This window comes from Centrocercus urophasianus, unplaced genomic scaffold (assembly GCF_019232065.1).
Source record: "Centrocercus urophasianus isolate 14NV4802_14NV808 unplaced genomic scaffold, USGS_Curo_1.0 seq_15, whole genome shotgun sequence".
NCBI lineage: Eukaryota > Metazoa > Chordata > Aves > Galliformes > Phasianidae > Centrocercus > Centrocercus urophasianus.
This window is the reverse complement of record NW_024884697.1, coordinates 45,837,934-45,863,191: the sequence shown is the minus strand read 5'-3', so window position 1 is coordinate 45,863,191 and position 25,258 is coordinate 45,837,934. Positions and strand designations below refer to the sequence as shown.

Genomic DNA, 25,258 nt, shown 5'->3' with positions numbered 1-25,258 from the left:
TCGCTGCCCCAGATTCACGTCTGATAGAAAATATTTATCACATACAAATTTTTAGAGGCTGCAGACAACTGAATCAGAGAAATCTCTACCAGGGACTCAGATCTACCAGGGACCAGCAGATCTCAGAAGAGAGGGACTGATTTTCCAAACCTATCTTATCTTTAACTCAAGCTGTGGGTGGCACTTTGATTCTGACCTCATGCTTTTCAGGGGACAAACAGGGCACATATCTGGCTGACAGTGGATTCTCACTGAGTCAGGGTTGTAGCCCCAGAGTCATTTTAAGCCTCCATTAATTTGTTCCCGACCAAGAGAAACTGCTTAATGCTTTGCTGTTCTTTCTCACTCCTATCTCATCCTCCTCATGGGACAATACAGCAGAACTGAACAGAACACTGTCACAGGCTGCTCAGAGAAGCTGTGGGTGCCCCATCACTGGAGGCATTGAAGGACAGCTTGGATGGGGCCCTGGGCAACCTGAGCTGATGGGTGGCAGCCCTGCCCACAGCAGTTGGTGGAGCTGGGTGGGCTTCGAGGACCCTTCTAACCCAAACCATTCTATGATTCTGTGCATACAGCGCTGTGCTCAGTTTAAGACATACCTGCCAAAACCTGGTAAGCAGACACATAACTATCTGTCAGTGAGCTTTAAACCCAGATCAGTTTCCCAGCCTTGTTCACCTGTGCTAGCAAAGAGAAGGGGCTGCGTGGGAGTGCAGATTGGGAAAGCATAGAACAAGTGTCTTCCTTGACCATGCCAAGTTACGGCAGCTCAAACTGCCTGGCATGAACAGTGTTGGCCTGGGCAACATTTAGACAGCTGGAAGTGCTAACTATGGTCTTCTTTTGCAGCCCATGCCTCTTGTAAATCAGCCTTTAGCCTCACCTCCTGTGGTGTCTAGACTCACTCTCCAATTTCAGTCGAATCACCAGTTTACATTAGAGACAAGAACACCTTTGCTGCGAAGGTGCAAGGGTTGTGGTTACCATTTGGTTACACCCTGATTTGTGGTTTCCTTGGCTTTAGTGGCCATGTGCAGAGACCAGTGCTGTATATGCACTATTTCTAAATGTATGTGAGCGTGCATCGAGACCAGTACACCCACAAATGTGCAGAGAGGTACAGGGACGTACACTTGAATATGTACACTCAACTTATGTTGGCATGAATGCCCAGAACACAAGAGAAACAGGTTTTATCCCTAGATTAGAAATTAGCCAGCATGTAATCATGGATAAATGTCATTGCTCTTTGCTTCATCTTCCTGTTAGTAAGTGGGGTGAGAAGGAACTGCAGACATTGGATACGCACCATGGTGAGCAGATGGGAGCTTAGAAACCAGGCAGCATCCTTCAGGTTGGCATATCCGGCATCCCGCTGGGGAACCACGTCACTGATCTGCTGGAAAAAAAAGGCAGGTTTTGAACTATGTTGCAGCAGAATATCACTGAAAGCAAATCTCTACCACCAAGTATTTGATCTGTGACAATCTGATGCCATGCAATGAAGACCATCTCTTGGCAGACTTTGTCAAACTGCAGCCACTTCTTAGCCTGTGACAGAAGCAAGCAAGGACAATGTCTTGATAGTGCCTTGCTTGATTGCAAAAGAATGGCAATATTTCAAACGTGACTTTAGTTGAAAAATAATATCTGAAGTTATTAAATAAAATGTTATTACTAGTTCTTATTCATTTGATCTCCTCTGACCACAGTCAGTCATAGAATTGGTTGACCACACTAATACACACGACCAACCACTAGCATCCAAACTTACGGAATTACAGAATCTCAGAATGACTTGGATTGCAAGGGGCTTCAAAGATAACTAGTTCCAACCCCTTGGCCAGGAACAGGAAAACCTTATTCAATATTTGAAGCGTATATCCTTCACCTACACAGCCTTTACTGCTAATAGTCAAATGCTTTCTGTGGAAGCTTATTGGATCCAACCCACCTTGAGATTTCTTGAAAACTTTAAGAAAAGATAAGGCATGGCATTATTCTTCTCTTTGTGTTTGGATTGCTGCCATCAGCTGTCCAGCACTTCTGTGGTGGCTTTTTTTTTTTTTTTTCACATGGTGTTCCACTGCTGCTAAATGTCATCTCCATGCTCCACATAAGAGGTGTCTGAATTTGAGGAACTGAACTGTTTCATGGCTTTTAGAAGTGATTAACTGAGGAAAACATCACCTGTTATAATCTTGTATTTTCACCCACTCTTTATTTGTAAAGTGTTTATTTTTGAGCTGAAATTTCCTAGGCTGGAAGCACCAGGGAGGAGAATACAGAGTTCTGTCTGGTGAGGCATTGGAGCAGGTTGCCCAGTGATGTGATGGAGTCACCATCCTGGAAAGCGTTCACGAAAAGATGTAGATCTCATACTGAGTGACATAGTTTAGTGGTATGGTGGTGATGGGCTGATGATTGGACTAGATGATCATAGTGATCTTCCCAGCCTTAATAATTCTATGATTCCATGGGCAAGGAATCCATTTTTGTAGTTTTAAGAGGCTCTGTAGTGCAATATCTTTTCCCACTACTCTTGTTAAATATTTTGCTTCGCAGCTATTCATTTTCATCTGTGATGAACTCCATGCACAGTGTTGCTCGCTTGCATTGCTCTCTAATGAACAACACTGCCAAATTCTGTCTCTGTCCTGAGCTTTGCCTCCCCCTCAAGCTTTTTGCCATTTCCACTGAGGCTATGAGCAATGCACCAAGAAGACCTCACAGTGCAGCAAACTAATGTCAGTGAGTGCTGTAAGGACAGCATCTGTTTGAGCCACGGGTGTCCCCGGGCCAAGTATCCCTGTACTGTGTGGAGGCCCTTCCTCCTCCTTAGATCACATACAGGTGCCTCCAGCGCACCCTTTGGGCTGTCAGCTGGCCAAGGAGCTGACTTCACAACACGTGACTGGGTGCTCCGTCTTTCCACCTCCTCCAGAAGAGATTTCCTTGAAAGATGGAGAGGAGATTGGAAATGTAATGCTTGCTTAAGTAGCTTTCAAGCCAGTTAACGTGCTAATCCCATAACCCCCATCTCTAGCCTGAAGGCACTCAAAATCTTCACATGTTGTTCCTGCATGCCTTGCTGGCCATAGGGAGATCAGCAGGGCAAGGAGAGGGAGAGGGCTTGGCTGGAGCTGGGGGAGCAAAGGCAAATAGAGCATGGAGGAAATCCAGAGGCCATCCTGAGATAGGCTAAGGATGGTTACTGCAGCCCACTTAAGGAGAGGGCAGTGAAGGTGGAAGGAGTGAAGGGGAGACAGGAAGGAAGGTAATAGGTGTGGGAACATTCCTTCCCCAAGGGCTGGAGTCCCTCTTCTGAATGCCTGCATGGAGGAGAGCTGCGCCCATCTCACATCTCTCAGCGGTTGTTGGGTAGGAAGCAACCTCAGGGGGCTTCTTAGAAGTGGTTATGTAAGGTCAGATCTCACTATGTGCAATCAAATCTCAGCCCTAAGCTGATCCCTGGGCAGAGTGTTAGGGAGGTATTTATCCAAGCATGCCCCGTGTGCTGTGGCTTCCCTCTGAAGCAGCCAGAGCTGAAACTGGGACTAAATTAGGAAAGATGTGGCATCCTCTTTTTCCCCGCTGGCTTTAGCAAATCTCCTTGCCAGCTGCACCCTGCCTTGCCCGTGCTGAACACTCATCTCAGCAGGGAGCCTGGATTGGTGCTGAAATTCAGGCTCAGAGCAAGGCAGTGCCCAGGCTCCCGCTGGCTCTCCAGTGCTGTACATGCCTTGGTGTTCAGCACAGTGCTGCTCTGGGCACTGTGGCAACAGTTCTGCTTTACTGCACTTGTGCTGTTCCCACTGCGGATCCCACAGCTGTACCCTTGCCAGCCCCCACAGTGGTTTTGTGCTGGTCTCATGGAAAGCACTGGAGTGAGAATTGCTCTCCTCCCTCTCCTTCTTTGCCTCTTGTTTTGTAGACTTAGGGATATAAAAGAGAAAATGTTATGCTCAACAAAGTAGGTAGCAGCTATTTAAACTCTCAGTAGCTGCCATCCAAAACATATATATACAGAAGCTCAACAACATTTGCATGCAATTAGAATTCTCTCAGAGCTAACGGAATCATAGCCTCATAGCCGAGGACAATCAGTAGGGAGCTTAAGAGGGTCCTGATCAAAAGCATGTCTTGCTAAGGGAAAACATGGCAATAAATTGCCATCTTTATCATCTTCCTCATCATCACCTGCAGCACCTCTGCTCCAATGGGAGCTCGTTGTTGCCATTCCCAGCTGGTCACCAGGGAAACGTTCTCCCTTCTCTCTCTCTTTCCTTCCTTTTTTTCATTTTCCTCTATAACCAGCTTTAACCTTTACAGTCACCATACGCCTTCAGCTATGGACCCTGCAAATTGATCTCTGTGGATGTGAACCTGCCACTATATCCTTTGTGCAACATGAGTAAGCCGGGTGTGCAATGACAACTCCTGAACAGTTCACTTCATCTCTGAGCCGTGCTCTCAGACATAGGGTTTGAGTTTTGGGCGGTCCCGTCTGGAACCAGATCCTTCAAACTTGGGATAGTCTACGATTCTGTGATTCTGTGATGTGCTTATCATATTTGACTGGACCTAGAAGTGGCTGGAGCCCCAAGCCCGTGCCACAGAGCAGCCTCACAGTAAGAGGCTCAAACTCAGTTGATGAGAGGTGCACCTCCACTCACAAGCAAGCATGAAAGCAAGGATCTACACTAATAGAAAGGCTGAGGTGTGCCAATCAAAACCATCACATAAAAATAAAAAACTTAAAACAGTGAAACCTAAAGACTTATGAAACCCTGAGGAGAGAACCTCAGCCTTAATCCCTGGCCATAGACCTCAGCTGTAAAAGAAGAATTTTTATTTTTTTTTTCAGTGTGATTTACACTTCCATCTCTTGGCTCTTCCCCCTTCCACAGTCATTTCACCAGGGATCAGCTATCGCATGGCAGCTGGAGCATTCAGCATCAGTGTGCCTGGAAGGTGTGCAGCCACCCAGGAGACCAGCTAATGGGGCTGGAAGAGCTGCCTCCTCTGCCCATTAGCTGAATGTTCCCGAGGAGAATGTGGGATGCTCCCCAGCAGCAATCAGTTCTGTTTGAGAGCCTCAGCTGTTACTTCAAAAAACGATCCTAATTATGGTGGTGGTGGCAAAGAGCTGAGTTGAATGAGATTGCAAGGCAGTGCTTTTATCTGGGAGGAGGAGAAAAGAAGAGCATGTCTGTAGTGTGGTGTGCAAGCCACAGTAATGGATGTGTCTCCTTAAGAAGAAAGAAACATTTCACCAAAACGTTTTAGAGGAGCCTCTCTGGATTGGGCTGCTGGTTGCCAAGGAGAGAGAATCGATCCTTCAGAGCAAGAGAAGGGGAGCTGTCAGGAGAGGAGACATCTGGAGCTGACTTGTGTGCAGTTACTTCTTCATAGCCCAGTGACACTGAGTCACTTGCTTCACTATTTCAAACTGAAAAAGCACTGGAATTATCTGATTTAAATAAAGACACCCTCTTGCTGGCTCTTCTGTTTTTCTTCTTAGCAATAAAGCTAAACAGTGTTACCTCCACGCTTAATTCAAGGCATGAACATGTTAAGTGAGTGCTAGTGGATCACTGAATCACTGCATGCAGGTGTATGGCATCTAATTTATACGGAAGGAGTCAGTAATGGGAGGAGAAAATTCTAAGGAAGATCCTGGAGACACCGCTGTAAAAACTGCTGTTGAGGTGCATTTTTAAGACTGACCACGTGCTCTGCCTACTGGCAGCCACATAGACAGGAAGGTTAACTCCTTGTGCTTGTTCAGAAAAATGAAAAAATGCCAGGTCATAGTTCAGGACTTTAAACTTGTTTGCTAAATGGTATTTGGGGGGAAATAATAAAATAAAAAAAACATCTTTCAATTGTTGACAGAGCAAGAACAGAAAAGAAAGGAAGCTTTTTGATCTAACAAACACAGTCCCCTTGCAGCATTACCAGCAGCCTGGCTGCAGACGTTTAAGCAGTGTCAGTGCACAGGAAGGACGCTCAGTAACGTTACTGCTTTCTCCTGGGACAGGTCAGCAATGGGCAGGGGATGCTCCCAGGTGATAAATCACAGCGCAGTTACACAGTGTGGAGCTCTTTGTGCTTCACGGCCACGCTCATGGCTCCTATGGCAGATGTTGGGGCGGCTGGTTCTGGTCTGCAGCTCTGTGCAATTTGTGTACATCAGCTTCTGTATTTATTAGTACCAATCATGGAAAGGTTGGTGTGAGTTAACAAAACCCTAGCCATGTACTCCTTGTTAGCGTTATGTGGCAAGACTTTGTTACCCCCTCAAAGAAAGGCCAGGCTCACTGCGTAGAAGCAAGGAAATGTAGCTGGTAGCTAATGAAGTGCATGACAGCTACGCAGGATTTATGTCACCTGCTACAAAAAGCAAGCACATCCTCAAGTGTTGGTGCCTGAGAGCTCGGGTTCTACGATGCTCTGCTGGCATGCATGAATTGAGCACCTTGATTGAAGGAGAAAGGCGAGGACTTAATTTTTCCTGAGGGAGCCCTGGGACAGCAGGATGGTCGGACAGCTCAGATATGAGGCATCGGGCTGTGAGAGGCACTGAACCACCGAGCGGCTCCAGGAGGAAACAGCAGCTGCAGCTGTGCTGGGAATTCATCCGTGTGTTGCCAGAGGCTTGATTTACATTTCCTCAAAGGACATATTTCTCCAGACTGCCCATGGAAATCTCTCTCTGGAGCCTTGGCAGTGGAGGAGCAAATCTTGGCCTCTGCCACCCCCACCCTACCAACAAAGCAGTCTCCATGGCATGAGTGGAAATGAGATCCAAGTGCAGGCTGCTCTGCAAGCTGAGCGCAGGGGCACTCAGCACAACAGAAGCGCAGATCCCCAGAGTCAGCAAACTACTGTGCTTACTGCAGGCTGTCAGGTGCTTTGTCCTGAAACCAGAGCGCATGACCTGAAGGAAGGACAATGCAACATGCCATGAAGGTGCCGCCTTCTCTGCAGTTGTGATGAGCTGGTTTGCATGCATCTGCAGTTATGTATATTTGCAGCTACACCATCACAGACTGCTGGGGACATGGTGAACAGTGGGGAAGGAGGGTTGCAGCAAGTTTTTTTACAGTCAGGGTGGTGAGGCACTGGCACAGGTTGCACAGAGAGGTGATGGAAGCCCCATCCCTGGAGACAAAGCCAGGCTGGAGGGGCTCTGAGCACCCTGTTCTAGCTGTAGGTGTCCCTGTTCATTGCAGGGGAATTGGATCAGATGATCTTTAAAGGTCCTTTCCAACTCAAATCATTCTATGATTCTATGTGAAATTTCTTTTGCAGACACCTCAGTGCACCAAGCTTCCCACTGAAGTACTGTTGACATGACAACCTCACTGACCTACAAAACTAACAGGCAATCACTTTCCCAATTCAGGTCCTACATCTGTCCTCCTGCCAGGGATGCAGAAGCACTTGGTAGGCTGTGCCTCTGAAGGTAGGAAACCTGTGCTTACCCACGGAAATCCCCCAGCAGTTCCCAGCCAGGTATGCCTGTATTGCAAGCAATCACACTCTATCAATACAGCACAACATCTCAGAAGCACCTGATATGAGATCGTAGAAATTTGTTTCAATAGAGCTATTGTAGTCCTCAGCCACTCCATCCTCAGCCTGACCCCTGACAAGGATTACCTTCCACAGTCCCACAAGCACAGTGGCCCTGGAAAAGTCACTGTCTTGTAAACTTGCACTCTCTGTCATTCAAACAAGCTGCTATTTCTGGTATAACTACAGTTGCCATGGCTACACAGCTCATAAATAGGGTCAAAAACCTCAGAGATGTCTTTAAGCTATTCCTTAGAATAGGGACAAACCCGGCCAAAGGTGATGAAGCTCATAGTTTCCCTTTGGGAAACCAGACACCACACAGCCCTGCAGCTCCTGGAGATCTGCTCTGGGTGCAATGGCTGCTGCTGTGGTCCTAGAGCCTGGGCTGGTGTAGGGATAGGGACTGTGGGCTGGGAAGGGATCGTCAACAAGAGGTAATGGCTTTAAGCTGCACCATGGGAGGTTTAAGTTGTACATCAGATAAACTTATTCTCTGAAAGAGTATTGAGGCTGCCCAAGGAGGTGGCAGAGTCACCATCTCTGGAGGTGTTCCAGAACCATGTGGATGTGGCACTGAGGACATGGTTAGTGGGCATGGTGGGATGGGCTGACAGTTGGATTAGGTGTTCTTAGAGGTCTTTTGCAACCTTCATGATTCTGTAATTGTATGATTCTATAAACAGGTACCCTATTCCTAGGCAAATGTCCTTGTCCAGTTAAGTCGTAGGGCTGGTGCCTGCAGCTCTACAAAAGGAGCAAAGCAGAGAGGAGAAGGAAGGAGAGGAGACGGAGATTGACCTGATCATGGTGGAGAATAGGAGAGAACACAACAAGCAGAACTGCTCTGGGAGTTTCTGCCACACTACTTAAGGAGCACTGGAAATTTTTTTCCCATATATCCGCTTTTATAAAGAGAAATGGGCCTGCTTTCCCTGGAAAAACAGGAAAACAAAAGGAATATTTCAAAAACAAACAGCCTGGAAACATGTAAATTTATAAGGTTAAGAAAAGGAAGCCTGCAAGATCTCAGAACAGCAGGGAGGAGGAGGCAAGAAGAATACAAGCAAAAGGACTACAAGGACTGGGGGCTGCAAAGCCAATTTTCCCAGCAGCTCTGCCCACACAGGAGAAGGCAGAGAGGGAGGGGGAGCCCCAGAAACCTGACTGAAGCAGATGGAGGCATGGGAATGAGCAGCAGGGATGGGATGGAGCCTGCTGCTAGTGGGCTGCACCTGTTTATATCCATACAGGCAGGTTCCTGCCCACAGAAATCAATTTTGCTGTCAGGAGCTGCTGAGTACCATCAGCCTCAGTGTGTTTGTGTGCAAGTGCAAGGAAAGAGGCAACGCCAACGTGATCACAGAATCACAGAGTATCTTGAGTTGGAAGAGACCCATAAGGATCATCTAATCCGACTCCTGGCTCAACACAGCAGCCCCCAAAAACCAGTCCGTATATTTGAGAGCATTATGCAGACATTTCTTAAACTCCAGCATTGCTGCCCCCATCTCCTCCTCCTATGCCCAGAAAGAATTGCAAAGTCTCCAAAAGCTGCATGATCATCCCCAAACACGTGGAACTTTTTTTCTCTGCTGCCTCTATGCTTGATGGGCAGGTCCTCAGCTGCACTCAGGATTTAACTCCCTGTGTCCACTCTTAGGGGTAGGACCTTATCGATTGTTCTAAATGTAATCCCAGAGTCTCAGTAAGAATTTATCTCCTTTACTTTCAGCCATCTGGAAGGCCAGGGGCCTCGTCTGTGGGCTCTGGCTCAGCAGCAGACTGATGCTGTGCCAGACCCTTCTGCCAGGGCCCCTCATGCTAGGCAGCTCCTGTCCTTGACATAGAATCACAAAATAGTTCAGGTTGGAAGGCACCTCAAAGCCCACCCAACTCCACTCCGTGCTGTGGGCAGGGCTGCCACCCACCATCTCAAGCTGCACAGGGCCCCATGCAACCTAGCCTTGAACTCCAGGTGTGGGGCACCCGCAGCCTCTCTGGGCAGCTGTGCCAGTGCCTCACTGTCCTCTGAGTGAAGAATTCCCCCCTAACATCTAACCTAAATCTCCCCTCTTTTAGTTTAGCTGGATGCACAGTGAGGTTATGTGAGCAGACCTTCACCAGAGCCAGTACACCCAGAGCACTGCAACTTTGCCCTGAGGTTAGGCTAAAGCCACACAGTGCTGCTGCAGCTGAGGATGAAAATGATCTTCTAGCACTTTCCAGTAGGACCCTGGTTCTTCTTATCTGCAGATACCTCTCACTTTTTTTCCAAATCTCTTGCACAGTTCTCCCAGGCAGCCACAATGGGCAACAGAAATGCACTGGAGGTATGAAGCCCCGCACAGAATAATGCGTATTACTGCCAGTGGGGTTTCGCTGGGCTGGAATTAGAGCTGAAGCCCCAACTCTTTCCTTTCTGTACCTGCAGGGCACCAAGGTCACGCACTGCCCCACGTGGGCCTATTTCTGATTGGCGCCTGGTGCCCTGATGTCACCTGCTGGCAGGGTATATCTGTGGGAGGCAGGACACCTCGAGACTTTTTTCTACCCAGGCTGCAGGACAGGAGTTGAATGGTTTGCAAGAGGAGCCTTTAGGACTGTGAGTATTTTTAAGGAGCTCGATGGAATAAGTGGGGGGGGGGGGGGGAGGGGTATGTGCAAGAGAAGCTGGTGTCTTTTCCTAGCTTGGATTTTCATGCTTGGAAAACGTGAGTGCACCCAGTAGCTGAGAGAGGTAGTTGTGTTTCTGCACAGTTGTTGCTGTTTCCTCCTACTGTTAGGGCTGGCTGCTGGGGCATCAGGGCACATGCTGCAGCACTGGTGTGTCCCAGGCTCCACCATCCCCCAGGACCACACTATTTTTGAGGCTGGGCAGTCCTCAGAGGGGTTTGTTGGCAGTGCCTGGCTGTGGGCTCACTCCTGGAGTTCCCAGGGATGATTAGGGCATAGGGCACATCAGTGGGAAGCTCGTACTAAGCAGCACTGCATCGCCCATGTGAATGAATCCGTCTTTTGATGTCACCCCCTAACTGAGATAGTCTTTCCAGTAATCGCCATCTGGGAAGCTTTTGTGGGAATACAGTTCAACTTGATGTGTGTTCCTGTCTTCTGGAGTCCATCTTTCATTTGTTTGTGGTCTTAACACTTTAAGAAGAGCTGTGAGATCTTGTCTAGAGCACTGGATCAGAAAGGGCTGGACATGCATGTGCTGTTTCCATGTCTATGACTAGCCAACTCAAGAGACTAAGACTGCCTCCGAGACTCCCCCCAGGCATCTTATACTGGATTCATTATGCCCCAGTGAAAGCCTGTCTGCAAGGAAAATGCCTGTGGCTCTCATGAGGTCAAGAAATAATTATCCAAAGGATTGAAAAATTGAGGGTATTTCCTCCTGCATTCTGTGTATTCCCAGTGCATCACTGCATGGAGGGCTCTGTGTCTGACACCCTTGCAGCACCATAAAGACACCAGGCACATGGTGGATTCCGTACCTGAAGTTATCTGATAAAGAAAGAAGAGACTCTGTGCTGAATCTGTCTGAAGAAAGTCAAGTGAGGCATCTGCATTATCTGCCAGGGAAATTTTCCATAGCAGATCAGAGATTAAGGGGCAAGAGGAGGCAGATTAGAGAGTCAGCACTTGACAGTAGTATTCAAGCCTCTTTAGGTTCAAAGAGAAGTAAAAGAAGGATGATTAACCTGGCCAGCAACCCAGAGGTGGGATATCTGACGCAATTGAGATAAGCACATTAATGCGCATTAGGTATAATTAGCAGTTGGACACAAGCAAGGCTCTTACCCCAAGGATTAAGCCCTGAACTGAACAGAAATACTGTCAGGGGCAATTAGTAACTCCTTGTCAGAGGAGGGGGCAGAGGAAGTGTGTGGAAGAACATCTTGTTCCCCAGCAGCCTGCATGTCCACAGCTGCTCTTGCCCACAAGTTGCATCCCAGCACCGGCAGCAGCTGAGGAGCTCCAACAGCCTGGGAAGCCCTGGGGCTGCGTAACACCTATAGGGGACAGAGGAGACTCATCTGCACCCAGCATTGATCAACTATCTGCCTGGTGTGGGACCAGGGACCAGCCAAATAACCAGGTACAGGGAACTTGGGAAACACCGCTGGGAATATGCCATCCCAAGGCAGGGGCAGCTGATAACGAGGAGTGGGAACTGGAAAAGGGTGGGCTCCAGCATGAACCAAGGCACCTCTGCCTGTGGGTGATGGCAAGCAAGTCCCGCCAGCTCCATGGTGGGAGGGAAGCTAGATTCCTTCTGCCAGGTGGAGGCTGTTCTGTGACACTGAGGCTGCTTCCTGCCTCTGCCCTTTCTTTTGGTGATATGTGGGAAGAATGGGTAGAGGGATACTGGTAAGGAAGGTAATAGAATTGTCCCTTTCCATTATCTTGAATGCTGTTTCTTGAATTCATGTATATAAGAGGATGAAGTGTGATTTCGGGAGATCCTTTTCTATCCCAAATCTTAGGTATAGAAGTAGCTGTATGTGGACACAGCTACTTTGGATTGGGACCAATTAAATTCCAAGGACTGTATCTTCCCATTGATATTTCTCAATGGAATGAAGGTACAGACTCAAAGAACTACGGGGAATTGCCTTCAATGACCATTTTGTGATTAAGGTACCATGCTGGCAGACAGCAGTTGGCAACATGAGTTGGGAACTAAGTCTGAGCTCAGTTGCCTCTTACAAATTTTGGCTGTCAGGACAAAGGGTTGGAAATCTGCTAGCCAGTTTGTTTCACCGGTTGTACTTTTGGGAGCAGCCCTTGTAAGGGGTGCCAAGGATACAGAAGCTCCAATCACTGCACCTCCTGTCCCTTTCTGCAAGAAATGAAGGTGACAGCATGTGCCTGTCCAGCCACCACGCTGCGAGAATAGAGCCATAAATACTGGGAATTGCTCAGGTTCTTCAGAGATCAGCCAAACCAGCAACTTCTCTGAATTAAGCTGGTCCCTGTGTTTGTGGGCACACTGTGTGCTTGGGAATAGTTGTGTTACAGGCAAAGGAATAGCATCTGTGCATCCTTCAGCTGCAGACACAACCATCTGCTGCTCCATTTGGGGCTGCTGGAACCTTTCCAGCCTCCTGCACGGGATGTTACAGCTGAGACAAGAGCCTGGCCACAAGCAACAGGAGAACTAGCATGCCTCTAGGTGTTTTCATGAGGATCCATTCTACTGCTATCACAGATGGAAGGATGTCAGGGGAGAAGTATTCTCAGACTGCCACAGATACAGAAACACGGCTCTTCACCTTGCTCTTGTCTGCCAGTGACACAGAAGGATTGTTTGGATGCTGTTTCTCCTTCCATCTCAGGCTTTGTTTTCAGCACTCTGGCTCTTTCAGGCACTGACAAAGATGCGGACTATTCTCTAAACCAAAAAAAAAAAAACCACTCATTTTTGATGGCATTTATAGTTCTGACATTAGAAGTCTGGAGTGTCACTGCAGGTGATACTGGGGATTAGGCCTGAGCATTATGATGACATAATAGGATTATCTTTTAGTACCAAAATCCTGAAGTTAATTCCATCAGCTATTCCATCAGCCTGGCTGCACAGGGATAGAAACTTGGAGACAGGAGTTATATAATGGTCATGGGGAAGAATGTGACTCCAGGGAGGAGAGGAAAAACTGGCAATTATTTTTGTCCATGAATGGAGTGGTCAAACTGCTCTAGCTCACTAATTAGCACAGAATTTGATCAAGCTGAGGGTTCTCCCTTGGACACTGGAGAGAGTTCCTGCTGTCCTCTCTGGGCTTTCTGTGCAGCAGCTCTCAGTCAGGAAAGGTTTTTCCCACACCAGAACTGCTGCCTGACAATTCTATAGCCCCTGAGAAGTGGAACTTGCCTCATGTGCACCATTTTGTCATGAGGTCAATATATGCAACATAATGCTTCAAAACATCAAAATGGACAACAGATAATGTGGAAAGTTATAGGCTTTTATCTCCTCAATCCTCAGAAATTAATGTCTGTCTAAACCACAGTTTGCAATGACAATTTTTCAGAAATTCTGTGCTATTCCTCATAAGGTTGGCACCGGTAAACTTGAAGCCCTAAGTGCAGCTGCACTCGGACTAAAGGCCCATCTAGCTCAGCATCCCATCTTCACCACTGTGCAGAAGACAATGCGTTGGCACAGATACAAGAACAAGTGTTGTATATCATGATGATTCCAAAGAACAAGATAAATCTCTAAGCCATAAGTCCATAAGCATGCCTTTATTGCTCCTAATACTAGTCATATCTAGAACTAGCAAGAAAAAACTCTAGCTCTACTCTCATGAAGGCAAACTGGAAGACAATAGTGGCTAAACCTGCCTATCCTGCCCAAACCATGGGGCAAACTGCAGCAGCAGAAACCTGTCTCCAATAATCCAGCCATGTCTGAGACAGAAAAGGTATAATTCTCTACGATTCCACAGGTCACTGAACTATGGGATTAAGTTACTTTTCATTCCTATTTCACAGTTCACAGTTTGTTATCTTAATTCTAGCATTCACAATGGAAGGCAATGCTTAAACTGCTTGCTTTGTATGCATAACAGTCTTTCTTTATATTTTGTATCCTTATGTTTAATCCTGTCACAATTTTACTTCCCATAATTGTCACAAGACTCTTGGTACCTAGATATGATAAGCAGAATATTGTGTCAGTCCTTGCCACTCTCTTGCAGATAGAGGGATCTGAGTCAGGCATACTTGTGGCAGTAGCCGAACGATGAGCGAGAACCCCACTACCAACCTTACCACTGGAGATGCTCCAACTGGTCCCACCACACCACGGAAGGGCCCTCCCAAGTTCAAGCAGAGACAGACAAGGCAGTTCAAGAGCAAGCCTCCTAAGAAAGGAGTAAAAGGGTAAGGGTATTTTGGAAAGAAAAAAACTGTTCTAGTTGGGTTGCTCCTCACTGCTGAGCTGAGCTCCTGTGGCACCACCTTCCCCCAGGCAAGGAACCAGGAGGCTTCTCCTGTCCCATAGTGCCATCAGCTCTCTTGTCCTGGTGTTGGCCCACCTGAGCCTAGAGCTGCTCCTCATCATCTGCTGCCCACACTCCCCCTTCCCTGTCTGGAGTTGTGGGGCTTCTCCCCTTGGTATTGCTGTCTCAAATTCACCCTTCACCTGCTCTTTTCTTTCCTAGGTTTGGAGATGACATCCCAGGCATGGAGGGGCTGGGCACAGGTAGGCACTGCAGGATGTTGCTGTTGTGCCCCTCTTGAACATAAATGCATACTTTTCAGCACAGTAGAGGTCTGTCTGGGGTGGCCTTCGTCTGCCCGGCCTCTTTGCAGCTCTCAGGGTCACTGGAGGAGGTCAGTGCTCCCTCTGCAAGCTGCCATGGCCATGCTTATGCTTACATACACAAGGCAGAAAGGCTGTTTAGTCATGCTTCAATTTTTGGATACTTTCACTTGGCTGCAAATGGGCCTGTTTGTCTTTGTTTTCTGCTAATACTCTGACTAAGAATTTCAGCAGCATGAGGTTCTCAAATAAATGCCAAGTGCTAAGCTATTAATAGCAGAAATCACACTAACTAAACCTCAGCTAGAGAAGTGTTTGTGCTATCACCAAAATCCTAATATTAAGAATGTAATGTACTGATTTTGGACTGAAAAATACACACTGAATGACTTATAATTAGTCAAACAACAGCTGCACCTATCAATGAGTTACAGGTCCTGGACATGTTACACTAAATCATTCAGCATCTGATTTAAGACTGCACATCTTCAAGGATACCACAGTTTGGTTACAGGTAGTTTTTAAGAACAGGAGAAACCCCTTAACCAGAATGAATTTTCACACCAGTCTCACCACTGAAGCAACTATAGTCATGTTCACAGAGAAAGATGGCATAGGAGAAAATACAGTGATCTGGTTCAGACTGGTAGTAGTACCACATTTAAAGAGCTCATTGATTCATCTAATTTTCAAATGGAGTCTCACTTTTCTTTCTTGTCCCACATTGTAATGTTTTTTCAGTAAATCAGCCTTTCTGTTCATACAATAGAAATCAAGAAGTGCTGCTCCAGAACTCATTTCTCATTCTCTCTTTCGCAGATATCACGGTGATTTGCCCATGGGAAGCTTTCAGCCATCTGGAACTGCACGAGCTGGCCCAGTTTGGGATCATCTAAGGCTCCAGCATCTCTACTGGTGTGACCTGGTGACTCCACAGATGCCAGCTTGGTCTTTATTACGTTTGACACTGATTTCTGGCCCTTATACCCACTTGCTCATGAGCAGGATGGTTTTGTAAGAGCTAGTTATGAGAAAGTCCTTTGCAAATTAATTTGTCAAAGAAGTTATTCAGGACCCTGAACAGATTGCATGCTCCATATGAAGAAACTACTGAAAATGTCTTAATGCCTCCCTGCACCATACGCTGTCTTCTCCCACTGTTGTAGACCTTCACGTGTGTGGAGAAAATAGGAAGCCTCATTTAAGCTTTTCTTCTGGTTAGCTGAGATAGTGTGTGCATGGGTGTGCATGCATGCCCAGAACGAATTATATCAAACTCATTCTTTTTTCTTCCTTCTCTCTCTGACAGCTTTCAATATAGGATTTCCATGGGTATGTTCCCACGTTATCTGGGACACCAACTAGTTGCCAGGAGTTCATCTGTAGATATCAGAATCAGAGTAACTAGTCCAGACATTGGGCTGTTTTTATGTGGGAGAGCCTTCCCCAGGGGTTCACCACCAGGAACCTACTGCTAAGATGCACCTCACCAAGAAAGGGGGAAAGGGCTTGGAAAATGTTCTCTCTGCCCACCAGCTATGGGTCACAAGACTCTGGCTGTTGTAATCCTGTTAAATGAAAATGTGTGTGTCCGAGATCAAAAGCTAAATGAATTAATCCTGCTTTTCATTCCTTTTTGCTCCCGAGTGGCTGTGATGCCAAAGAAACGACCCTCCATAGGACACTGTGTGTCCTTTCCTTAGAAAGCAGACCCTTGAATGACATTTGCACTGTCCCCATGCCCATACATATTTACATGAAGAGTTTGTTTCCAAGGACACGCTGCTGGTTACAAAGACAAAAAATCATTACCATTTGCCACCAGATAGTGTTGGTAGTTCTGTCTCATCTAGCAGAAGATGGCATTGCATTAGTTAGCATGGGCAATTCTGTCTCATTGCACTCAGCTGCAGGAAGGCTCTTCTCCTCACCCTCTGCCAGGTCAAAGCTCCAGAGCCCATCTGGATGTTCCCCTGGGAGAGATAAGAGTGGAGCAGGTGGGAGGCAGAGGGAGGTTAGGATGTGGGTTTGCAGGCAAGCACAGAGCAAATCCACTTAACCTCATCGATTTGTGTCTCCTGGTCTCTGGCAGCCTCAGCACTGGTGAGCAGTGAGTGAAGGCACCCACATTCCCTTCTGCCCTGCACTAAGGAAGGACTTTCATTTTGGTCAGAGGCAAGGAGCAGGCACTGTTGTAGCTACGTGATATGCATAAGAGCAGACAGCATTTTTTATCACTGCTTTCAGCTTCACAAGCTTCTGTGCATACAAACCGCCTCTCCCTGGTATGTCTTTCCTGTGCTGAGAATGTTCATGAGCAGCAAGGAATGGCTGTGAGGAGGAAAGCAAGTCCTGCCTAGAAGATCAATCCCCACACATAAAGCATTGCTATAAATCCACAGCTGTGCTATAGTTACCAGCTGCTGTCATGGCAGAAGTAAAAGCCAGCAGTTTTCATGTAAAATATAGCTCCAGCACCAGAAGCTGAAGGAAATTCTCACTGGCAGCCCAGAGTAGAGCTTTTATTATTCAGTGCTCCTGTCATTAGCAGCAGCAGCAAAGCAACGAGTGGCTCAGAACAGCAGTGCAATCACAGCACTGGAGTCATGTATCATTTAGCTAATTGCTGCACACGGCTATTTCCATGGGCAGAGGCAAGTCTGTCCTTTCTGCTCACTCCTCATTTCTCGCACCTTTCATATCTTTTAAGGCTTTTCTTCTTTCTGTATATATTCTGAATGTAAGTGATATTTTATTTAGCTTTTACAACAGGAGACAGATATCATTTTTTCTTCAAGCATGTGCTAGCCTTCTCCTTTTGTGGCTAAACGTGAATGTTCCTATGTCAGTGCTCTTGTGCTTTTCTTCCCATTTCGCTATCCTGTAGAATACAATCCTTATTTCATTTTTTCAGTCTGTGAAAAGACCCACTGGATCCAGATTTACATCCTGCAAGCTGGCTGCCTCCATTTCCATGGAGCTTTTCCTTTTTTAAGCAGGAGTACACCAAGAGGAGAACCTTCAAATTAGTTCTTCTGCTCACTTGTCATCCCAGGCCTTGGGAAAGCAGTACAAAAATAGTGAGATTCTCAGTTAGAAAACACTGGGGTAAAAGCAAAGCTCTCCTTAGCCCAGAGACTGAAGTGTTTCAGCGAAGGGGAAGGTCTTGATGTAGTTCCATATCAGACTGCCATAACCCCTGCTCCCAGCAGAACCACACCTCCAATGGGAACGCACATATACCCCTGTCCCATGCCTGGCTGAGGAGCTTTGCCAGAAGATGCTTTGAGTCACCACAGTTTGTTAGTTATTTTTAAAATAATTTGTATGCATTAATAGGAATGACATTTGTTCCTTTCTTTGTAAGGAGTTCAAAGAGTTAGGAGTTTTAAAACATTCTCACGGTTGTTTTGTCTGAGACTCGGAGTTTTTTTCTAACAAGATGTAACTCCTGAAGCTGTAATTTCTCAAGTAGTAAGAGATGGCTGTGGTGCAAGAAAGCAAATATATTTAAATAGTTTCTAGAAGCACTTCAGTCTATATACATTGAAATATGTTATTCTTTGTTCTTTTACTATAAAAACATGTCAAAAGCAATAAAAATAATAAAATACATTTTTAAAATCCTAAAAATTTAGTCTGACTTACTTACAAAATATGTCCTGAGAAAAGCAGATGACTCGGCTTTTCATTCTAAAATCCTTTCCTTAGGAAATCTCTGAGTGCCAGTCACCCCTCCTCATGAGAGAAAACTAGCTATTTATCTCCAAACAATAGGCAGTAAAGTCTTAACTGTGATATCATCTAAGAAGCAATGCTCCTGAGTGATGATTGGTGCATTCTGCCAGGCGTGCTGTGCACCATTTGCTCAGGGCTGAAATCTTTTAGGCAGCTTTTTATTTCTTTCAGGACTGTGCAACTGGGTGTCAGCGTGCTTCCAACCCATAGTAATTTCCATAGTTCCATAGAACATAGTTCCTTCTCATTGCTATGACTGCAAAGGAGAGCTACACCACTCGTGTCCCTTTGCTTCTCGTTGTTGTTGAACTTTCTACAGATCCATAGGAGATTCAAGCTCCTGAGGACTAACTTCCTGCTGGTACATGCTGGTAGGTCTCATTGATTTCTTTTGTACCATCTCCAGAGGTTCTTTCTTGCATCTCTTCACTGAGTGCCTAATTCAAAGTGTTTTGGCTTTGAGTGCGGTCTCTCCTGTGAAAGACAAATATCAGTTAGCCAGCCATCTTTTTTTCCTTTTTAATTGGATCCTTTCCTAACATGACTTTGAAAGCCAGTGAAAGTTCTTTTAACGTGGTTACTGCTGTTCAACAGTACAAACTAAAGCTGAGATTAGCTGATGCCTGGAAAATTCTGTATCACACCAACAGTGCCGTCCGAGATGAGTCCAGTCTTCTCTGGTGTGTTTCTGTCTCTGAAGAGTTAAATAGACCTACATGTGTGAGAGAAAAGGAGTCTGAACCTTGGGAAAAGAAAGAAGTGTGTGTCTTGCCTTTCCTTCCACAAATGATCTAAACCATCTCAAGAAACACAATAAAGAAAAAACATTCAGTGTGAGCTGGAGTTTACAGGAGATCTGGAGATGTCCACTGCAAGATTCCCATCCAACAAAAGTCTGAAAATCATCACCTCAGTACTAAGACACTACTGCATTTTTCTATCATTTTTCTACTGATCAAAATGGTATGGAAGATGCTAGAAAAATGTATTCTGACAATACCTTTGGATGTTATGTGGGACATTTTTCTATCTTACAAATGAGATTCTAGGAGTCAGAAAAAGTAATGTAAAGAGTATCTTCCACCTTGAGGTCTCCAGTACCTGATTTTTCACAGCTCTTGCCTTTAACCAGCACTCTATTTTCATGTGGTTTCTTTATCTGGAGTTTAGGACAACTGTGGAGGGATTGTTGGCCCTTGCTGACCCTGCTGGGTGAAACTGATGCTTTCACTCCAAAGACTTACTGCCTCCAGGCATTCATAAACACATCCTTGTCTCATCATTTTTCTGAGGGTCTCTCCCATTCCTGAGAATCTTGTTAAGAGTGTGACTCTAGCCAGGTGGGCTTTAGAAATGGAAAAAAAAGATTCTGGTACCCTGAGAGACTTGGGCAGCAGTGAGCACAAGAAACATGCCAAGGAAGGAAAGATTTCCTCAAGAGTGTGAATGACAGTTACCAAGGTGGAGCCAGTCCATATCAGCTCCAATAACAGCCAGGTGCCTTGTGCTATTAGAAGACCTGTAAGAAGAACTAAGAAAAGCTCAAATGCTTTTGTTCTGTTTCCCTTTACCTCTGGTGAGGACTGAACAGAAGGAGCAAAGGATGGAAATCCCACGACTGTTAACACATCCTCCAATGTGAGCTGTTAGCAAGCATCTCTTGTGTGATCTAAGCATGTTTACAGAGGGTGGAGGGACACAGTAGGTTGTAGGCAGATGGACTACAGTTCCTCAAGTACATGGATGCTTCTCCGTGACCTAAGGCACAAAATAACATTGCTTTCACAAACCCTCCCCGTTAGTTTCTCTAGGCACAAAGAGAATGCAAGCTCTTTCTGCTCATCTCACAAGCGAGTTGGACACTAGTCAGCTCAAACCTGTAGCAGACAGCCACCTCACCATCCAGGCAGCTGTTGGTACAGGCATAGCAAGCCTGCATCTGTCTGCACCAAGGGGGCTGTCTGCAGGTCTGAGAGTAAAGGAAGAAAAATAACACCAAGCCAACAACATGAGAAACAGTAATAGCGTTAGGATTGGCTTTGGTGATTGCAGTTTTACCTGAAATCCTCACTGAGATCAAGGTCTTTCCAGGGTAGGCACTTTGTAAATGCATCACTGGAAACCAATGGGTTAGTACTAAGCCTGATCTCCAAGACAGCATAGTATTTCAGCCAACAAATACTGAATTTCAATAGCAAGCAGGGACTGTGGAAATGCAGGAAAACAGTCTTGGGAAAGCCAGTATGCAGCCAGGTCACACATAAATAGTCAGGATGGCAATCACACAGATGAAAGTACTGGGGAGCAGTCCATTGAAACACACATCTTAAGCTGGCAGAAGATCAGGTAAGCACCAGTCCCAAAACGAGAACAAGGGGAAAGCAAGGGGCAATGAAATTGGAACCAAATATGGTCAGCAAACAAAGCAATTCTGGACTAAGACTGCTTATATAGAAATAGCACCACAAGGAGCTATATTATGAAAAACCTGAAAGAAACTTAACACTGCTACATCCCATCCAGAAGGCTGCATTCAGATCCAGGCATTCTGAGGACAGAGCCTAATAAACTTTTACGCATTTCAAGCAAACATGGAAGGGGGAGGGAGAGGAAAGAAACAGATAGAAAGATGAGGAAATGCAGCTGTAAGGACTGTACAGGCAGCAGGGAATCTGATTCAGTCGCTGAAACAGCCCAGTGGAGTTGTGATTCCCACCTGGAGGTAGATAACAAAAGAAGATAAATATCACCTGGATAATACAAGAAAAAGTCTACCTGACCATAACAAGACAGCAAAATTTTAAGTAGATGTTATCAAGTCTTAACAAATCTCTTTCTCGGGAAAGCTGGTGTCTTCTTCCATGGGAGTGGGAAGGCTCTATTACTTAGGACATTTGCAGTGGGACTGTAGAAATAATCCAATAATCCCCTGCAGAGAACATCTGGTATGGATTAGATCTAACTCTGGCAGGAGACAGGGCAGTCTCTCTGGCCATCATCACTGCAGTTTTCTTGCACAAAATACAGTAGTGTTGTATAGAGTGAGTAAGTTTGCTTTTTCATGTGAAATAGAATTATAGAACTACCTAGATTGGAAGAGACCTTCAAGATCAAATCCAACCATTAAAGTGACCTACTAAGTTCCATTACCACATCATATCTCTCAGTACCATGTCTATATATCTCTTCAATACCTCCACAAATGGGGATTCCACCATTTCTCTGAACATCCCATTCCAATATTTGACCACCATCACTGTGAAGAATTTTTTCCTACCACCAAACGTAGACTTCCTCCGGTACAAGTCAAGACCATTTCCTTGCATCCTATCACTTGTCACCTGGGAAAGGAGATTGGCATTCTCCTTGCTGCAACCTCCTTTCAGGTGCTTGTAGAGAACCATGAGGTTTCCCCTTAGCCTCTTCTTCTCCAGACTAAACAACACCATAGGTCCTCATAACTCTTGTTTTCCAGTCCCTTCACCAGCTTTATTGTTTTTCTCTGCACCCACCTGAGCAACATAATGTCCTTGTAGTGAGGGGCTCCAAACCCAAAACAGTACTTGAGATGAAGCCTCACACGTGATGCGTACAAGCAGACACTCACTTCCCCAGACCTGCTGGCCTCGTTATTTCTGATACAGGCCAGGCTATTGGCCTTCCTGGTCACCTGGGTTCACTGCTGGTTCATGTTCAGCATCCCTAGTCCTCTTCGGAGGCAACTTTCCAGCCATTCTTCAGCCACTTTTCTAGCCACACACTTCAACCAAATGTATTTTGTTGTTACGATATCAAAATTAAATATATAGTAGCTGTTTAGCAGCCATCTGTAAGCTTCTGATAACAAGACATAAATAGACCAGTAAAGAAATGGAAAGACATAAATATGATCAAAGAGAAATGGTGAGCTCTCAGCCCCACTCCCTGCTGTCAGAATTTATTATTTCAATGAGCCTCCTCCAAAAGAAAAAACAAATGCTGCTGTTGGCTCCGATGCACACCAGTGCTAGCCCCAAGCGTGCCCTTGGCCTGCAGCAAGCAGCTGCCCTTGGCAAGGTTTCATCAAGCCAGAGCATGTAGCCTTGCCCTCATACATCAGCTGCTGGCACTGCGCTCACTGCTCCCTCTCCCTCTCTACATCTCCCTCCTTTCCCCTCTTTCCTCTGATATCTGCCCACTTCTTCCCTGCAGTGCTGAGGTCCTTTGCTGATATCTTAGTGGCTAAGGGAGAAAAGTTCATTGGAAAAAAAATAAAAATCCAAGGCTCAAAAGAAGAAGCACTGAGATGAACAAGATATTTTCATTGCATCAATCAGAAAGAATCACTGCTTGGAGTAAAGCTGTGATGTTTCAGTTCCACATCTACCTTTTGTGCCAGATTTCTCAGTTTAGGAAGATAAAAGATGCACCTCATTATCTGTAATGCTGTGATGAGTAATTTTCTTTTCCACGGCTCCACTCCAGGGTCTTTTCCTGAAGGGCAGAATGAAGCTTTGCAGCTTTATCTCAGCCATGTAACCTCTTCGCATTCATTCATGGTAATGCCTAGTCCCATTTTTAATCTTAATAAGCTCTTTAGTTCAATAATATCCTATGGCACTAAGACATATAAGTTAATTCCTTGACTTAAAGCCAAAGTCTCTTGAGAGTTTTACCGCTGACTTCTATGGGCTTTGAGTCAGGTCAGGCTTCAAAAAAAAAGCTCAACCCAGCTCACTGCAAACCACTGAATTACCTGACTGGAAAAGTGCTGCAGTGTTATATCCTTCTCACTTGTAGCTTCTCTGTATCTCTGTATATAAAATTTGCATTCACAAGAATTTCAAGCAGTGTTTAGCCTGAATAATAATGCCAAGATGCTTTGATAAACCAAGCAGGAAGGAATGACTTTCTTCCTCTCACTAACCTGGCCCTGGGCTGATCTGGTGATTCAAGATGAAAAGTTTGGAGCCTACAGATATCTACTCCCAGAAGAACCTCATCTCTCAATCTAAATTAGTCAATTAAAAAACAGATTCCCAAGTTTATACAGACAAAAATGATGAAGATAAATTTAATATGAACTAAATTACAAACAGGAGGAAATTGCTGCTAGTTATAATAATTTAATTACAGAGTACATTTTAAATCACTTCTTTTGATGGACTGAGAAAAGTCATACTGTGGGGACTGCCTGCAGTCTCTCTGAGCCCCAAATGAAGGTCTCATGTGGCTGCAGCAGTACAAACCTTCTGTTTTGCCATCAACCTGGGACTGTGGCTGGGAGCTACACTGTGGTACAAAAACTATTCAGTGTCCTTCATGTGTCTTCACTTCGGTACTAAGAAAAGCGAGAAGAGAAATCTGTTCCCACAGCCCCTTCATTCCCTTGAGCTTTGTGATGAAGCACTGAATGTACACACAGAGAGAGTAAATTAGCTCAGAGCTCAGACACATACCCAAAGCGTGGAGGTCACAAGAGCTTTAGAAGCTACTGCTCATCAACTGGGTTACAGTTTTTGCTGCAACCTCTTTGGCTGTTCCAATTTTCATTAAAGAACAGCTCACAATGTCTTATGCTTGTGTGCATCTTTTCTGCTTGCAGCAAGCTCAGAGCACATGCACAACGCATCGCTGCAGCTCAGCTGCTGAGTAATCCTCGGTAACTTGAAATGGGTTCATTGCTTCCTATCATGGATCCATAAGCCATTTGGTATACTAAAGAGATGGTTAAAAGACCAGGCCTGACAATGTCTTCATGGGAACAAGTTTCTAATAGGAGTTCTTCAAAGCAGTGGAGGTAAAATCAGATGCAGTGGCTGGAAATTGAGATAAGAATAACATCACTTATTTCTGACAGAGGAAATAATGAACTCCAAAAAAACTTTCCTTATGTGATCTGTACCCTGTAAGTCTTCAAACCAGGAGTGTATAACAGGGTGGAGGACAGACATGCTGTGGCTAACATCTGTGGCTCATGGCATTTTAGAGCTCTTGTGCAGGATCACTGGAGCAGTTTTCAAGTCAGCAGAGCTACACAGGATGTCACTAGGATGATCCTAGATGGTTCTGACAATGTGTCTCCCATCCTCACCCATTAGTGCACAGGCAGGAGTCCATAAGAAAGGACTCTAAACAGAGTCCTTTCTTATGTCCTTTAAACAAATAATACTAATAAATAAATGCCTTTATACTCTTATATATGTACATATGAGTATATATATGTATATACTCATATATTCTTATATATATGTATATACTCATATATTCTTATATATGTATACATATATATGTACACTCATATATACGTATACATACACATGCACACCAAAAGTCTTCCCAAAAAAGGAGATTATTGTGTACGTTATATCATGTCACTGTCTGACATAGGCCCTGCTAAGTTTCTAACTCATTGCTATGAGACAGCCAAAACAATGGGGCTCGGGGCTTTGTATGAAAAGAGTTGCAAAGGTCTTAGCCTCCATGAGGTAAGGAGCAAGAAGGAACACTTCACAGAAGACAAGATAGTTTGTTGCTTTAACATTTTAGCTAGTTATGGCAAACTAGATGACCACTTTCATGTAACACATCACGTTACACAAAGCAAGGGTATGGTGGGGAGTTACTGCCTCCCAGAAGCTGGTAAGGCACACCTGGGAGAAACACTGAGCACATGAGGTTCAC

At 45.4% G+C, this 25,258-nt stretch overlaps 1 protein-coding gene across 1 annotated transcript; it reads left to right on the top strand.

Annotated features, from left to right (window-relative positions):
• Window positions 1–14,335: 14,335 nt before the first annotated feature.
• PDE6H (phosphodiesterase 6H) lies at window positions 14,336–15,753 on the top strand. Its single transcript, XM_042816323.1, has 3 exons — window positions 14,336–14,475; window positions 14,757–14,797; window positions 15,677–15,753. Exons 1-3 carry the CDS (start codon window positions 14,336–14,338, stop codon window positions 15,751–15,753), a joined length of 258 nt encoding a protein of 85 aa, XP_042672257.1.
• Window positions 15,754–25,258: the final 9,505 nt, after the last annotated feature.

Excerpts from the sequence above, each read along its gene's own strand:
- PDE6H (XM_042816323.1), top strand. The coding sequence starts at position 14,336 with ATGAGCGAGAACCCCACTACCAACCTTACCACTGGAGATGCTCCAACT. Across the intron at positions 14,476-14,756 it reads CCTAAGAAAGGAGTAAAAGG|GTTTGGAGATGACATCCCAG; the intron begins GTAAGGGTATTT and ends TTTCTTTCCTAG. Across the intron at positions 14,798-15,676 it reads CATGGAGGGGCTGGGCACAG|ATATCACGGTGATTTGCCCA; the intron begins GTAGGCACTGCA and ends TCTCTTTCGCAG.